Source organism: Aquarana catesbeiana, linkage group LG04 (assembly GCF_042186555.1).
Source record: "Aquarana catesbeiana isolate 2022-GZ linkage group LG04, ASM4218655v1, whole genome shotgun sequence".
Lineage (NCBI taxonomy): Eukaryota > Metazoa > Chordata > Amphibia > Anura > Ranidae > Aquarana > Aquarana catesbeiana.
The window spans coordinates 35,844,271-35,862,315 of NC_133327.1; the positions used below are offsets into that span (position 1 = coordinate 35,844,271).

Below are 18,045 nucleotides of genomic sequence, written 5' to 3' on the forward strand. Positions count from 1 at the left end.
GGAAATTGAATAAGAAAATTGTATAATGTATGGCCAGCTTAAGACTTGTCGTCGCCCTAAAGCTGGATATACACTATACATATACAACTTTTGTTGTTCTATTTCCTTTAGATTAACCTTCAACCATGTAGTGCGAGGGCCTGCCTGATTGCATACAAATTGAAACTGCTTAGATTTGAACTATTATATGGTTTTGGTAAATCTAAAGGAAAAAAAATCTAAAGAAAATTGTATAGTGTATATCCAGATTGACACTTAAAGTATTCATGAAGACATTAGCCAATGCGGAAACTACTTTCTAAAGTTTTTAGGTTAACCCTTGCCATCATGTGACTGCACAGCCTCCCTTCCTGTGCCTCTATCAGTTGGCAGTCATGTGACTTCACACACAATGGGGGGGATTCCTTGACAACAAGGCTGCTCAAAGCTGCTGTCCGTTTAACATAGCTGGGTGGAGGAAGAGGGCCGAAAAGCTGACTGGGGGGGGACACAGGCACGCCGTGCGTCAGTGCGGTCTCCTGTATCTCCGAATAGCAAAATCAGGGGTATATACATAGCATGCTAGCATGAATTTGCTTCAGTGCTCGGTGTGATCAGATTGAAAGAAGAAGAGAGGGGTACTGGCTGGATCACTGGGTATTTTATAAGGAATTACTAAGAATTGACATGCAGGCAAGCTTTCCAAGATAATAGGTGTAAGGTAGTTGTAAACCCTTGCATATACCCAGTGAAGTGACTGGCCTCAGGTGATACACAGAGATAACAAATCATCCTACATAAGTTGTACCTGTTTATCTGCAGTCTTCTCTTCATAACTTGCTGTTAAGTCCAGAATTTATAAGCTTGTCTGAGAGTTCAGAAAAAAAGAGGGTGGAGAGCTGAAGGTACACTCTGCAGAGCTCAGTGAGTAGAACTCTGAGAGCTGATTGGAGGGAACGGACACACACCCTCTCCACACAGCACACAGGAACAGAGATGAGGTTGTCAGTCAGCTGGAGGTCACCCATTTTTCTCTGGGTGTCAGACTTTTCAGAAGAGTCTCATGCTGATAGCAGAGGAACAAAGCAGCAGACAGAAATGACACTTTGGGTTATTTACGAAAGGCAAATCCACTTTGCACTACAAGTACAAAGTGCACTTGAAATTGCACTGAAAGTGCACTTGGAAGTGCAGTCGCTGTAAATCTGATGGGTAGATCTGAAATGAGGGGAAGCTCTGCTGATTTTATCATCCAATCATGTGCAAGCTAAAATGCTGCTTTTTTTTTCCTTGCATGTCCCCCTCAGATCTACAGCGACTGCACTTCCAAGTGCACTTTCAGTGCAATTTCAAGTGCACTTTGCACTTGTAGTTTGCACTTGTAGTGCAAAGTGGATTTGCCTTTCGTAAATAACCCCCTTTGTGATTTTAATTGAGACAAGTACACACTATAGAGGGTTATGCTTTGTTCGTATTTCATGTCTGAGGTTTACAACCAGTTAAACACCAGCCTAAGGCACTGTCTTTATAGCCATATGATTGTGATTTTCACGTTTCATTGGGTTCAACTGAAAATAACTCTCACTTTATTGAAAATAAGGATATTTATCCTGGCGTGTTAGCTTTGTGAATTGAGCCTATTGCATTCTTTATAGTATACTGTATGTTTAAGAACAATTTTAGGATTAACATACATCTTAAGACCTCATTCATATGAGCGGCCAGGGGACAGTAAATCCAAGCAGTTAAGCTGTGATTTTACCGCAATTCCCCCCCCCCCGCCTAATTGAACAATGACATCCCGCCGCTCATGGCTGTAAACACGCCACTGCCATGGCGAAAGCTAAACAGCATGTTGCATTCAGCAGGCTTTACCATGTGCAATGCATGTGATTGTAGCGTGATCATGCCCCATTTTCAGGTATAAATCAGGTGATAAGGATGTGGCACATCACCTCTTCACCACTTGTGAAATGCCTTCTGAATAGCGATCTGAAGGCAGATCACTCTTCGGAGGGCATTGTGTGTGTGTGTGTGTGTGTGTGTGTGTGTGTGTGTGAACAAGCCCTACTAACACTGTGTCAGGTTAGAGAAGCTTTGATGCAGCTTCCATATTGTCTGCAATTATATGCAACTACAACCTCTGAGGGTTCATTCACACCAGGCACTTTGAGACTGTCCTGGGGAAGAATGGTTGTAAGAAAAGAGAGAGAAGAAAGAATAATTACATCAAAGAAAGAGAGGATAGGAGAGAAAAGAGAGAGAACAGGGAGAGACACAGGAAGGGAGGAGAGGGCAAAGAGAGTTACAATAGTAAGCGAGCCCCTCCCCCAGAGATCACATGACCAATGCCTAGGCTTTTGGTTATATGTAGCAGGAAAGGAAAGTGTTTTTTCATCTCAGCTAGACTGGTAACAGCTTTGTTCTGATATAGATTCACGCAGGGCTGGTGCTACCACTAGGCAAACTAGGAAGCCGCCTAGGGCGCACTGCTGCCTAGGGCATCCGGCCACTGGTGTTCCTACTCTCTTCTCTCTACAGCAAGCAACTAAATCTCAGCATCAGCAGGCAGCCGCCGCTCCGTTCGCACATAGTGTCAGAGGCGCAGCGGCGGCGGAGGACTGTGTCTGTGTCCTGACTCCTGAATGAATGGAATCAAGCAAACATTCATTGATGGGCACTGGTAGGCTGCATTGAGTGCTGGTAGGCTGCATTGATGGGCACTGTTAGGCTGCATTTGATGGGCGCTGGTGAGGCTGCATTTGATGGGCGCTGGTGAGGTTGCATTGATGGGAGCTGGGTTGCATTGATGGGAGCTGATGAGGCTGCATTGATGGGCGCTGGTGAGGCTACATTGATGGGCGCTGGTGAGGCTGCATTGATGGGTGCTGGTGAGGCTGCATCTGATGGGCGTTGGTAAGTCTGCATTAATGGGAGCTGGTAAGGCTGCAATGATGGGCGCTGGTGAGGCTGCATTTGATGGGCGCTGGTGAGGCTGCATTTGATGGGCGCTGGTGAGGCTGCATTTGATGGGCGCTGGTGAGGCTGCTTTTGATGGGCGCTGGTGAGGCTGCTTTTGATGGGCGTTGGTAAGGCTGCATTGATGGGAGCTGGTAAGGCTGCATTTGATGGGCGCTGGTGAGGCTGCATTTGATGGGCGTTGGTAAGTCTGCATTTGATGGGAGCTGGTGAGGCTGCATTTGATGGGCGCTGGTGAGGCTGCATTTGATAGGCATTGGTAAGGCTGCATTGATGGGAGCTGATGAAGCTGCATTGATGGGCGCTGTGAGCCTGCATTGATGGGCGCTGGTGAGGCTGCATTGATGGGAGCTAGTGAGGCTGCATTGATGGGCGTACTGAGGCTGCATTGATGGGCGCTGTGAGCCTGCATTGATGGGCGCTGGTGAGGCTGCATTGATGGGAGCTAGTGAGGCTGCATTGATGGGCGTACTGAGGCTGCATTGATGGGCGCTGGTGAGGCTGCATTGATGGCAGCTGGTAAAGCTGCATTGATGGGCGCTGGTGAGGCTGCATTGATGGCAGCTGGTAAAGCTGCATTGATGGGCGCTGGTGAGGTTGCATTTTATGGGCGCTGGTGAGGCTGAATTGCTGGGAACTGGTGAGGCTGCATTGATGGGCGCTGGTAGGCTGCATTGAAGGGGGTTGCTGAGACTGCATTTGATGGGCATTTAATTAAAAAGGTGGGGTATACATGGGCAGCGAAAAGGGGGTAAATGGTGGAGCTGGGGGAGGGGGCAGCAAAATGAGGTTTCGCCTAGGGTGTCAAAAATCCTTGCACCAGCCCTGGATTCACAATAATAGATCTCCACTGTCTTGGCTTTGTCCCCTTTTGTATAAATGTAGCAGTGGAAGCCTGGAGAGAATAGGAAATGTGTTCAGTGACGGGATGGTGTCTGCAGAATACATAGTCTATATTCTCTGTGAGATTTCCATTTTCTCTGCATTCATTCAGCCTGCCCATTTGAGGTGCAGCGTGTCCCAGTTCCAGGTACGGTAACTGTTGTGTTTACGCTATTTTGGTCTATTTAAAGGCCACCTGTCACCTGTAAAGTAAACTTGCAAAGCCGTGCGCTGATTTTGATGACCTGATTTGGGACAACCCTAGAGGGTAGGCCATTCAAGTGCGCATAGGGGTTATGTGATTTTCCATCAGATTATTATTATTATTACTCCTGTGCATTTAGGATGGGGTATTCCTGCGTCTAATTAAAGCGGAGTTCCACCCAAAAATGTAAGCTTCGCTTATCTGCCTCCTCCCCCCCCCACATTTGGCACCTTTCTGGGTGGAGCAGGTACCAGTTTTTGACAGGTACCTGCCCCCACTTCCGAGAGATCTCTCGGAAGTTCGGCCCCCCTCCTCCTTCCCCCACTGCCGCGCCATTGAGAAAGCGCAGCGCGCATGCGCAGTAGGGAACCGGCTGTGAAGCCGCAAGGCTTCACTGCTGGTTTTCCTTACAGGCAATGGAGGCTGCAGCACCCAAGAGCCAATGAAAATCGGCTGGGGTGCTGACATCGCTGGATTCCAGGACAGGTAAGTGTCCTAATATTAAAAGTCGGCAGCTACAGTATGTATAGCTGCTGACTTTTTATTTTTTGCTGGGGGGGGGGGGGGGCGAAGTTCTGCTTTAAGTACTCTTAAAATTTAGATTAAACCCAAGAGCAAGCATTTATTATATTTGGAGCTTACAAATTCTTAGATGTGATGGCTGCATTTGTTTACTTACTTAGGTTTTCTTTCTCTTATTTTCATCTGGTGATCCAGCCAGTATTTCTGTTGTTTTTTAGAAGCTCAAGCTCTCCAGCAGAATGTATCAGTTTACATGGATGAGACAAACCACTTAACACTGGCAGGGGTGATTAAAATAATAAGTTTGTATTTATTCATCCAAAAGGAAAAAAAAAACAGTTTGCTGTAACTGTGCATAAAGTATGAACTGGCGTTTGGCTTCTGTTTGCTAGTGTATTTAAATCTGTTGATACATTTAACACGACCCGCCCCCAGACTGACAATGCTGCTGTCTGCTGTGCCTCCTGTGCACCTTCATCCAGAGTGGGGGCGCTATAAAACAGGAGATGTGTTACTGGCCAGATCACCAGGTGAAAACAGGTAATAAAGCCCAAGAAAAGAAAAAGTCAGTCACCACATCTAATGGTTGGTAAGCTCCAATATATTACATTTTTTGTTTCGGGTTTAATATCCCTTTAATCACTTGCCGATGGCGCTATAGCCAAATGACGTCTACAGTGTGGCTGCCTAGTTCTGGGAGGCCATCATATGCGCCCGTGGCACAGGCGGCTTGCTCTGTGATCACAGTGGGGTAAAGACCCAATCAGCGGCTCTTTATACCTTGATCAGCTGTGTCCAATCACAGCTGAACTGCAGATGTAAACAGAAGCTGGTAATCGGCACTCCTTTCCTTATGCTGACAGCGTGAGGAAGGAGAAGAGAGCCGATAACCGGCTTGTGTAAAAGGGACATCTACACTGATCATCAGGGCACTGATCAGTGTCCTGATTATCAGTGCGGTGCCAACAGTGCCCACCAGTGCTGCCAGTCAGTGCCGCCTATCAGTGCCCATCGGTGCCGCCTCAGCAGTGCAGCCTATCAATGCCTATTCCCTTCTAGATTGTAAGCTCTAATGAGCAGGGCCCTCTGATCCCTCCTGTATTGAATTGTATTGTAATTGTACTGTCTGCCCTCATGTTGTAAAGGGCTGCGTAAACTGTTGGCGCTATATAAATCCGGTATAATAATAATAATTACTGCCGCCCCATCAGTGCAGCCTATCAATTCCCATCAATACCCGTTTGCAAAATTTTATAACAAACTATGAAAGGTTTTTTTTTTTTTTGGTCTTTATTCATTTATTTAGGAAAAAATAAGAAACCCAGTGGTGATTGAATACCACCAAAAGAAAGTTCTATATGTGTGAAAAAAATATAAAAATTTCATATGGGTACAGCGCTGCATGACCGCTCAATAGTCATTCAAAGTGTGACAGCGCTAAAAGCTGAAAATTGGCCTGGGCAGGAAGGGGGTAAAAGTGCCGAGTAGGCAAGTACCCTTCCCCTTCAGTAGCCACTGTTCCCAGGATTAATCCCTGCTGTGGGTGAAACATGTTGGGGGCATGGCCTTGGGTGGAAGTGCTGTCATTGCACTAAACCTTGGCTGGAGTTGAACATCTTTAGTGTGCGCCCCATTATTTGGATGGTGACGTTTATTGTACTCCTTGCCCCCCCCCCCCCCAATTAACATGTTAGTTGTAAATTAAATCTTTCTGCTGTTATTACATACCTTATTTTAAAGGCAGTGACATCATCACTGGGTCACTGTGCTTCTCTATGCAATGCAGGCATATCATGGGTGGTGGGTGATTGACAGGGGGGGGGTGTACATAGCTCCCTAAAAACATCACAGCATCCTGCCTTAGTACTCCTCTCAAGAACCCTCAGTCCCAATGCAAGCAGTAGTGCTCAAAGTTCATTTCAATAAAAACTTAGCATGTGAAATAAAAAAACAAAACAAAAAAAAGGTATGTCCAAATAACAAGCCATGCTGATCTTTTGCCTTCGTACACCAGCTCAGCAGTAAAGCATCCTGGAAAATGGGTTGATCACCAGCGCTGGATGTGTGTGATGCTGCACTAAATGGTACAAGGAGTTAATGAAGAAAGCTGTGACTTAGCAGGTTATGACGTGTCTGTACACACAGATGTAATGACACGGGGAAAATTCTCAGCTAATCCCGAGACAGACGCCCCCCTCTGGGGATGGTGACAACCAAATAACAGCTATTTGTGAGATCACAGCTGTGGAAAGTGAGATGTGGGAGCAGAGCGTCAAGACGCCTCCTCTGATATGGAGCTGCTGTGTGTGCCTGCGTCTCTGGGAGCAGGAGCGTCATTCTCCTCTTACAGGGATACATGTATTGTGGTTTGCAGATAACTTCTTTCTACATTTATCATGAATAGAACTATCAAAAATTAAATTTTTAGAATTCAAGTAAATGTAAAATGTTTCATGTTAATTCCAGCAGGATGCAGTGCTAAATCTCCTTTTCATCTATGTATCTTCATCTATTTATATCTAGTTGGAAAAAAAGCCTCCTGTTTATAGTGTTCATAGCTCAAGCTGTAATTTATACACAGATCGGGATGACTCATGCCAGAGACACATCTCTTATCAGATGGCTCTGTCTGAGGTTTCAGTTAGACCAGGGGTCTCCAAACTTTCCAGACAAAGGGCCAGTTTACTGTTAGGAAGGCTGGAGGACTGTCGTCAGTAGGAGTAGAAAATGCCCTGGTCTTGGTGGTCAGCGAGAGGAAACAATGTCTCTAGTCAGTAAGAGGAGGACTAGTGCCCCATTATTGGTGTCAGTGGCAGGAATAGTGCCCCGTCATTGGTGTCAGTGGCAGGAATTGTGCCCCGTCATTGGTGTCAGTGGCAGGAATAGTGCCCCATCATTGGTGTCAGTGGCAGGAATAGGGCCCCATCATTCTTGTCAGTGGCAGGAATAGTGCCCAGTCATTGGTGTTAGTGGCAGGAATAGTGCCCCGTCATTGGTGTCAGTGGCAGGAATAGTGCCCAGTTATTCATGTCAATGGCAGGAATAGTGCCCCATCATTGGTGTCAGTGGCAGGAATAGTGCCCAGTGATTGGTGTTAGTGGCAGGAATGGCGCCCCATCATTGGGTTCAGTGGCAAGAATAGTGCCCCATTATTGGTGTCAGTGGGAGGAATAGTGTCCCGTCATTGGTATTAGTGGGGGGAATAGTGTCCCATCATTGGTGTCAATGGGAGGAATAGTGTCCCATCATTGGTGTCAATGGGAGGAATAGTGTCCTATCATTGGTGTCAATGGGACTAATAGTGTCCCATCATTGGTGTCAATGGGAGGAATAGTGTCCCATCATTGTTATCTGTTGGAGGAATAGTGCCCTATCATTGATATCAGTGGGAGGAATAGTGTCCCATCATTGGTGTCAGTGGGAGAAATAGTGTGCCTTCTTTGGCATTAATGGGAGGAACAGTGCCCCATCATTGGCGTCAGTGGTTGTAATAGTGCCCCTTCTTTGGTAATAATGGGAGGAATAGTGCCCCATCATTGGTGTCAGTGGGAGAAATAGTGCCCCATCATTGGTGTCAGTGGGAGGAATAGTGCCCCATGATTGGTGTCAATAAAAATAGTGCGCCATCATTGGTATCAATGGGAGGAATGGTGACCCATGGTGACCCATCACTGGTGTCAGTAGTAATAATAGTGCCCCATTGTTGGTGTCAATGGGAGGCATAGTGCCCCATCGTTGGTGTCAGTGGTAGTAATAGTGCCCCATCATTGGTGTCAGTGGTAGTAATAGTTCCCCATCATTGGTATCAATGGGAGGAATCGTGCCCCATCATTGGTGTCAATGGGAGGAATAGTGCACCACCATTGGAGTCAGTGGTAGTAATAGTGCCCCATCATTGGTGTCAGTGGTAGTAATAGTGTCCCATCATTGGTATCAAAGGGAGGAATAGTGTCCAATCATTGGTATCAATAGGAGGAATAGTGCCCCATAATTGATTGCTGACAGTGGGGGGATAATGCTCGGGCCGGATAAAAACAAGCAAAGGGCCGCAGTTTGGAGAGCACAGCTCATTATGCTGGTTATACGCAGATTTTTTTATTATTTCTTGGAATAAATGTAATTGCCAATTTCTGGGATTGTTGACCAATTTCTTTCTTCTTTATGTTTAGGAGAACGGAGGAAAAGTCTGCAAAAAACAAAAAAACAAAAAACAGCCAATAGATTGCAAGAAACAACTTCCAACTGGTGCTTTTTTTTTTCTAGAAGAGACAAAAACGATTTGCACATCTTCTGGATTTTAATTCTCTGGATTTTAAGCAAATTCTCCTGTGGATTCCCCTACGTCTGGGCAAGTGATCTCCCCCACAGAATAGCCCCTAGCTGTCTGGCTCCTGGAGCGCTAGCTCTTCTTCCTCCCTAGGACATTGGTTTTACGGGAAACACTTCCAATGATGCCGTCCAATGGCACCATTCTCAACACCAGCAGCCCTAGCCCAGAGCCAGACGTCCTCCAAACGCACAAGGTAAGAGACACATTGTACTGTGGGCCATCCATGTTGTAGTGTAGAGGGTATGTTGTGAAATGAATTCGGAAAAAGATTTGACGTGAATCCCAATCCAATTGCGGCAAGCCGTCCAATGTGTTTTATATTCGCGGCATACAAGATTTTGGTGATGGTGACAAGTAATATTTGTGAAAGTCATCTCATTTTTTGCTGTGAAGTATATATAGCGATGGCTGTTTTATCACCGTTACATGACAGTTTACGTTTTTGGGGTTTTTGAGATGTCCAAAGAGAGATCATACAAACACTTGTAGGTAAAATCAAACTGTATATAACATTTAATTAAGAAATGAGAGCTAATGAATAAAGATAACAAATGTAACAATGTTAGAAAATGTAACAAGAATACTTAGCAATAGGTAGAACGTCCACTTCCTGACGCAGATATACTGCTGAAGAAAGAATCACAGACAAACAAAATCTCCTGCGCTCAAAAGTGGTGTGACTGCAGTGGAAATAGCCTAGAATTTCTATGGCTTCCGGTAGATGCACAGGCCTTGCTGCCCTCTAAGGGTCAAGGGACACCCAATGGAAACACTATAAAAGAATGAAAAGAGGGCATACCAACCTTGCACATTACCCAAGTGGTATTTATTGAAATCACAAAGAAGGAAATATACTCACAAACAAGTGGATAATAAAAGCATATCAAAGTCCACAATGGACACAGAGCAGCCAGGTCACAAGGACCGCGTCCAGCACGCCGGAGAACCTTCCAGATGGCTGACGTGTTTTGAGAGGAGATCTCTTTCTCAGAGCCTGTAATGTGATGCTGGATTGGCACATTGATATAGCAAATAGGTCTCATCACATGATCTGAAGAGCCATCCCATTAGTGGGTGGAGATGGGAGTGGCTTGTTCTCTGACCACTCCCATTTCCACCCACTAATGGGAAGAGTCTTCAAATGTGAAAATATATTACTAAATATAAACTTGCGCTGATGGAAACAACTAAGTGATAATGAAATGCAGCTGCTGTAGACAAGGTGCCAATCACTTGGATAAATGTGGATAAAAAAAAATACAACGCTCGCAACACACAATATAAGTGAAATCAACGAAAAAGTCCAAATAAAAATCCATATAAATGAAGTGTTAGTCCACAATGAAGTAGGTGCAAAAAATGCTTCACAAACTTGCAGGAGTACAGTGACACCCCCTTTTGCATCCCCACTCACCAGAACAGGACGACCCTGTAACGACACCCCGAGTATGAAAGGGGTTAAAGTCGTTTAGGACATTCAATACCCAAACACAAAGGCAGCTACCGAACACTTCAATCAGCTGAACAAGGAACCCATACAAATAATTCTCCCCCAAATACGAGACAAGGCTCTGCCATGAGGTTCAAGCAGGAATCAACTCATTTATTATCACACATGTGTCTTTCCCCCCACCCTTGGAAAAGAGCTGTCCAATGACAATAGACACACAGGTCAGGTGTGTTCAAACTTCTCATCAACAGTCTTATCAGCAGGGGGCTGCTGGAGGAATCCCCCCTCCCTCCATAAAGATAAACATCCCATAATATCAGACACAATAGAACATTGGAATACAGCCACACCCCAAACATCACAGCAAATAGTACAAAACACAATGAGACAGCACACATTATATATACATATATACAGCATTGAGTCTGACTAGCACAGATCATAGTGGGGTTCTCATTCACCTTGTGCCCCTATTAGTGACTCCTGCCACAATGGCATATCCAGGGTCCCCAGAGTCTGTGTGTCTTGGGAGACATGGACCTGAGTCTAAAGTAACGCCACCTCAAGGATCCCCAGGCATACAGCTCACAACGAGCACCGTTCCCCCAAATGCCAGGGCCCATAATCGGTAGGCAAGTGGCTTGCACTCAGTCCCCTCCAAAAGCCTCTGTCCCAGCTAGGTCTGTCACAGACCCCCAGCTTTGCAGTCCAGGGGTCACTTCAGGCTTGTAAATGGTATCCCACACACGTGGATTGGTGTGAAAACATCAGATGATGGATTTGTGTGAAAACATCAGATGATGGATTGGTGTAAACATCAGATGATAGATTTCCAGTAGGAGGCTCTCAACAGGATATACAGGCACCCTGAAGTGAAAAGAGGATGGAGTAATAGTGAATTACTGTTATAAAAGTAGATTTAATGCGCATAGGGATCGGTACTTACAAAAAGATGGTTAAAAACAGGCATGGATATAGAGCTGTAGATACAGGAAGCAGCCGTTCAAAGCGTGCGTTCCACAGACCGGAAGTGACGTCAATCGAACCAGGAAATTATGTCAGTGCATTTCGCCCTCCCTCTGGGCGTCATCAAGGAGTCTTCAAATGTGATGAGACCTATTTGCTGTATCAATCTGCCAATGCAGCATCACAAATGGGATTTGAGGAAGGAGGAATCTACCCTCAAAATGCGTCAGCCATCTGGAATGTTCTCCGGCACGCTGGACACGGTCCCGGTGACCTGGTTGCTCTGTGTCCATTGTGGACTTTGATATGCCTTTAATATCCACTTGTTTGAAAATATGTTTCCTTCTTTTTGATTTCAATAAATACCACTTGGGTAAAGCACAAGGTTGGTGCGCCCTCTTTTCGTGCTGCAGGGCGTCCACTCTGCGCTGAATCACACATCTGATACGTGATGAGCAGGTAGGGCGTGCGTGCCGCCCAGGCTGTGCTGTGATTCATCATCATCATCATTCACCAGGAAAGTCATCTTCTAGGTGAACAGAGAAGGCCAGCAACACGTGAAATGGAGTCACAGATCTAGCAGAACACTGCAGAAAGGAGAGATACTCAATCAAGACCGGGAGGTGAGATTATCTTTTGGTGGCTCAGATCCTTCATACTACTCCGGTCATTCTTGTGGCTGGCTGCTGACCGCTGGATATACTCCAAGTCTCCAGGAACGTTTGGCTTATCGGTCACCGGAGGTGCTGGGAAGATCAAAGGCCCTGGCTGGGTATTAGCCACAAGCTTAGACAGCTTGTGCAGCTGGTAAGCTTGCACTCTATGTGGTGATGGATTCACGTTGTCTTATAAGAAGTCACTGAAGATTGTATCACATGGTGACTTATCAAACATTTCCTTTCTTTGGAAGTTTCAAGGACTGTAGATTCATTTATTTAACATTAATGCTCACTTCATATTATGTGCCTTGTTTGTAGTCACCCTTTGTGATTTGTTTCACAATTCGATCGGACTGTTTGATCTTATTCAATTGCACGTTTTTTTTTTTAATTTTTATATGTTTAATTGCAGCTCCTTTTTATGTTTTTTTTTTTTTTTTTATTGATCACTAGGACCCACTGATCGGCTCAGAGATTTATAAAAGAGAGCTCTGTGTTTACAAACACAGAGCTCTCTGTGTTGGAAAACAACACAGAGCTCTCTACACTGACAAGCGATCTGGATGTTTTTTTTTTTACCTGCAAAACAGGTAAAAAAATAGCAAGATCGCTTAGTAAAAGCAGCACATATCACACACATTGTTAGGCACACATTAATCCCTTGACCACCCTTAGATGTTAACCCCTTCCAAACCAGTGTCATTAATGCAGTGGCAGTGTAAGGTATTAGCACTGATCACTGTATTAGCGTCACTGGTGATGTCAGTGGCAGTTAGTGTACCCCCCACCCGGTGTCAGCACCAGTTTGTTCGCTACACTACAGTCCCACTATAAGTTGCTGATCGTCGCAATTACGAGTATAAAAAAAAATACATCAATAAAAATTCCATATTATTTTATATAGTTTGTAGACGCTGTAACTTTCACACAAATCACCTATTGGGATTTTTTTTTTATCATTTAGGTCAAAATGTATTCTGCTACATTTTGAAGAAATTGGATTTTAAAATGTTTTTATTGGATATGTTTTATAACAGAAAGTAAAAAAAGTGTTTTTTTTTTCTTCAAAATTTTCAGTCTTTTTTCGTTTATATAAGTAAAAAATTAAAAACCCAGTGGTGATCGAATATCACCAGAGGAAAGCTCTATTTGTGTGAAAAAAATTCTACAAATTTTATTTGCGTACAGTGTTGCATGACTGCGCAATTACCAATTAAAAGTATGCAGTGCTGAATAGCAAAAAATGGCCTGGTCGTGAAGGGGGTACAGTCTTCCATAGGTCAAGTGGATATAGATGCTCTTTCAAGGGTCCCTGCCCTTGAAAGAGCAGTGTTAATTTTAGTGTTAATTTTGTCAACAAAAACGTTTTCGTCAAAGATTTTGTCAGCGGCATTTTTACAGTGCCGAAAATAAAACGAAAAGTACAGCATGTTTTCATCCTCTGATGAAAACTATGACGAAAAATCAAATCCATTTTCGTTAACAAACGAAAACGGGACAAAAATGTGAGTCGGGGACATTTACCCTCATGGACTAACTTCCGTTTTTTCACGGAGCTCCGCCTGCTTCTGCAATCCACTCCCAGCAAGCAAGCGCACCGTGACGAGATGACTGCCAGAGACCTGAGCGGGAGGGAGCAGCACTGTGCATTACAGGCCAGCCAGGCTAAGGGCTCCCGACTCACAAGACCGCCCCGCTGGCACCCAGAGCAGACTATGAGAGTGTACAGTTGTGTATTATAATTACAGCGCAGCAGGCTTGAGGCCTCCCTTTAGACCACCATCCGTCCAGACTGAGCACTGTGTGTGCAACTGTGCATTGCAGGCCTCCTCTGACCACTGGCAGTGACATGCAGGGCACTGTGCATTACAGGCCATCCCTCAGACCACCATCCAGCAGTGTGCAACATCACAGGCCTCCCCTGACCAGTGACCACCGGCATGGTAGCATCCAGGGCACTGTGCATTACAGGCCATCCCTCAGACCTAAGACCACCATCCAGCACTCTGCAGCATTACAGGCCTCTTCAGATCACCATCCAGAGCACTCTGCAGCATTATAGGCCTCCTTAGGCCACCGTCCAGAGCACTGTGCAGCATTACAGGCCTCCTCAGACCACCATCCAGAGCACTCTGCAGCATTACAGGCCTCCTTAGGCCACCGTCCAGAGCACTGTGCAGCATTACAGGCCTCCTCAGATCACCATCCAGAGCACTCTGCAGCATTACAGGCCTCCTTAGGCCACTGTTCAGAGCACTATGCAGCCTTATAGGCCTCCTCAGACCACCATCCAGAGCACTGTGCAGCATTACAGGCCTCCTCAGACCACCTCAGACCACCATCCAGAGCGGCTAAATCTGTATCTGTGAGTTTGTTCAAACCCTAATGCCATAAATAATGATATTCAATTTTTTTTACTCCAGGAGTATATAATGAGATTGGAAGTTCTAGAGAAATGCTTAAAGGAGATGTCCAGCCTGAGCGTTTTAGGCTGGGCTTCTCCTTTGGGTCACAGGAGTGTAATTCGTTTTGCACTCCTGTGACCCATTTTCAGTGGAGAGCGGTCTGAAGTCCGCTCTCCGCTGACGTCGCTGCCATCAGTCGAGGCAGTGCGTCATCCCAACTTCCAAAGTCTGGATCCGCCAGCTGCCTTGATTGATAGCAGACTCGGTGTCTCAGCGAGCCGCTGAGCCGATGAGATGGCCTCTCTCCACTCCTTCACAGCTCAGCGCTCCAATGAGCATGGATAAGCAGAGAGGAGAGACGCTGACTGACAGTCAGCAGCCCTCCTCTCTGGGATCTGTGAAAACCGAGCCATCGGCGGTGTTCGGTGGCTCGGTTCTCAGTGCAGAGACTGCTGGGGACAGATGCAGCATCAGTCTGATGCTGCATCCAAATAGGTAGGTATGAATCAAAAATAAAAAATAAACCCATACTTCTCTTTTAACCGCTTGCTGTCCGGCTCACGCCAATATATGTTGGCAGAAGGGCATGTACAGGCATATTAATGTACCTGTACGTTGCCCTTTAAGACTCGGCTTGTGGGCGCGCGTGCCCCCTGTGAGCTTTGTGAGTGTGATTGAGGGTCCCGTGGACTCGATGTCCGCGGGGATACCCGCGATCGTCTCACTCTCGGAGAGGAAGAACGGTGAAATGCTGATGTAAAGAAGTATTTCCCCGTTCTGCCTAGTGACAGGACACTGATCACCGCTCCCTGTAATCGGGAGCGGTGATCAGTGTCGTGTCACACGTAGCCCATCTCCCCTACAGTTAGAACACATCCCTAGGACACACTTAACCTCTGCAGCGCCCCCTAGTGGTTAACCCCTTCACTGCCAGTCACATTTACACAGTACTCAATGCATTTTTAATCACACTGATCGCTGTATAAATGTGAATGGTCCTAAAATAGCGCCAAAAGTGTTTGACCTGTCCACCATAATGTCGTAGTCATGATAAAAATCGCTGATCGCTGCCATTACTAGTAAAAAAAAATAATAATAAAAAATAATAAAAATGCCAAAAACTATCCCCTATTTTGTAGACGCTATAACTTTTGCGCAAACCAAACAATAAACGCCTATTGCGATTTTTTTTTTTTTTTTTTTTACCAAAAATATGTAGAAGAATACTTATCGGCCTAAAAAAATGTTTTTTTATATATTTTTGGGGGATATTTATTATAGCAAAAAGTAAAAAATAATGCGTTTTTTTTTTTCAAAATTGTCGCTCTTTTTTTGTTTATAGCACAAAAATAAAAACCGCAGGGGTGATCAAATACCTCCAAAAGAAAGCTCTATTTGCGGGGAAAAAAAAGGACGTCAATTTTGTTTGGGAGCCACGTCGCACGATCGCGCAATTGTCATTTAAAGCGACGCAGTGCCGAATCGCAAAAAACGAATCGCAGCCAAATGGTCTGGGGCTGAAGTGGTTAAATAATGCATTACAATTTAACTAAACACATTCAATTTTAGTTGACTAAAATGATTTTATTCAACTAAAATGTACTGGAGATTTTAGTCGACTAAAATACGATGAAAATACGATGACTAAAATGGCACTAAAACGCAAAATCGCTTTCCTGACACCACAGAAACGGCCCTTTAGCAGATGCACAGCAGTGCCATGAATTGTTAATGACACCCTCACGCATCTGCTGACATGTGCTGTGCAGTCGTGTGATTTTGAAAAAGCGTTAGGGACTTTATTCTGCATTTCTAGCACATAGACCAGCCCATTGAACTAATTGGGCTTCCCTACACGTGACCTACATCTTTATCCACCCTGTCAGTACACCTTTGCATCCTAAAACCCATGCTAACCTCTGCACCCCAAACCTCCCCCATCCTCTCCGCTCCAACCCTTCACCCAACTCTACCTGCCTCATCTGCTCATCTTTGCACCCACCTTCCTTACCTAATATATATCCCCTCCTTGCTCACCTGTGCTTCCCAAACTGTAATTCCTCCTCTCTCTGCCTACCTCTGCACAGCCCACACTACCCTTTCCCCCACCAATTTGCTTACCTTTGCAGAACAGTCTGATGTTAGGCTGAATGAGCACAGTTGTAGGCAGGACATTCAAACATGCCCCTTTATCTCCCCAGTGGGCAGCATTCAGTATAGGTGATGGTGAATATGACCTCAGGGGGGCATGATATACATTTGAATGCTGCCTCTATTTACATATCAATGCAGCTGGTCTGTGGCTATTTACATATGAATGCATGGGGGATTAACTCATTGGTACACAGAATTTTGGAGTCCCCACCTGCTTTACCTCCGCCCCCCCCCCCCCCCAATAAGTTTGCAGAGCTGGGCTAGGACAGGAGGGCTGGAGGCTGGTGTGGTATGAGCAGTGGGGGTTGAGAAGGGGGCAGAAGTGACAGCTGGCGGGAGGGGAAGAGAAGGTGGGGAATGGAATCCCGCAAACAGCTGAAATGTCATTGGTTGTTAAGGATGCGGCAGCCCCGCTCCTTAAAAACCAATAATTGCCAGCATTCTTTTCTTTACAGTTCAGCTGTTAGCGGGGAAATCGCACTGACAGCTGAAATAACCAAGCCAGAAGGTGCTGGTTTCGGATATCGGAGCATTTGCATGACTACCGATACCGGTGCAAATGCTTAGTGTCGGCACCAATCCTGGTTTCGGTGCAACCCTACTTGCCAACACTCCCTCTTTAGTTCCGGCAGCAGTTCTCAACTAGGTGATTTCAACTGAAGCTAGTCTGTAAACTAAGGTCTGTTTTGTTTGTTTATAGCAATAGTTTGTTATTTTATAAACTTACAGCAGGCCGTGGGCATCTGAAGCCAGACTGTATTTCTTCCTGGATCTCATCCTTGCAGATCTCACACATGGTCAGTGCAGCACAAGCAGTGTAATAGGTTTCAGGTCAGGTTTCTATAGCAACGGCAGTGTCAGAGGAAGTTGCCGCCCCTTCCCAGAAGGCATTGCAAACAGGAAATGATGCGGTGGGCCACGGCCAGGGAGGAGGAAGTGAAAAATGAATACAGCAGATACACAGTAGGTGCTGAGAAAAAAAATTTAAAAATATCCAATTCGTTTACAGTGCAGTTTAGTGAGGGATTCTGAAGAGTTGTAAAAGTGGGTGGAACTCAACTTTAAGTTTTTTTTTTTTCTGTTTAATCCAGCAGGCTGAACAAAAAAAAAACACTGAGGAGCTCAGGAGGAAACAGGTAAAGCAAAATATAACCAGATGCAACCGAATGCATTTTGGACGAGTGCAGTGTTCACTTATTCCAGATATTATCAGGCAACTATTCTCGGGCAAATTCTGACGCCTGACAAGTATGTCATGTGCCGCACAGGCGGATTACCCTTCCCAGGATGCTCTACTCCCAGGGAAAATCCAGAGTTGGTTTCTAGGCCTTTAGGCTATGTTGGATGTAAAACACTTTTGTGCAACAGTTTGAATGTGATCCGGGCCGATTATAAGACACTTCAGATGTTATTTATAGTTCAGGAAGATCACAGGCGTGCAGAGCCAGAGATTAGTATGCAGAGATGTATGCTGCGTATTAAAAGATAAGTATATAGACAAAAATCGTAGCTGC

The 18,045-nt window shown here is 45.3% G+C and overlaps 1 protein-coding gene across 7 annotated transcripts in view; it reads left to right on the top strand.

Moving 5' to 3' along the window:
• Positions 1-18,045, top strand: part of LOC141139158 (DNA (cytosine-5)-methyltransferase 3A) — a 390,588-nt gene that overhangs the window by 77,316 nt on the left and 295,227 nt on the right. For 4 of the 7 annotated variants that reach the window (XR_012243729.1, XM_073625034.1, XM_073625036.1 and 1 more), the window contains exon 2: positions 8,737-9,090. Coding sequence is in view for 3 of the 7 variants with exons in the window: in XM_073625034.1 (XP_073481135.1) it covers positions 9,016-9,090 (75 nt within the window). In the remaining 4 variants the exon portion in view is untranslated. Of the gene's footprint in view, positions 1-8,736; positions 9,091-11,811; positions 11,937-11,996; positions 12,121-17,653; positions 17,668-18,045 lie in introns of those variants that run through there. The other 3 variants (XM_073625038.1, XM_073625040.1, XM_073625041.1) reach the window with 3 other exon arrangements.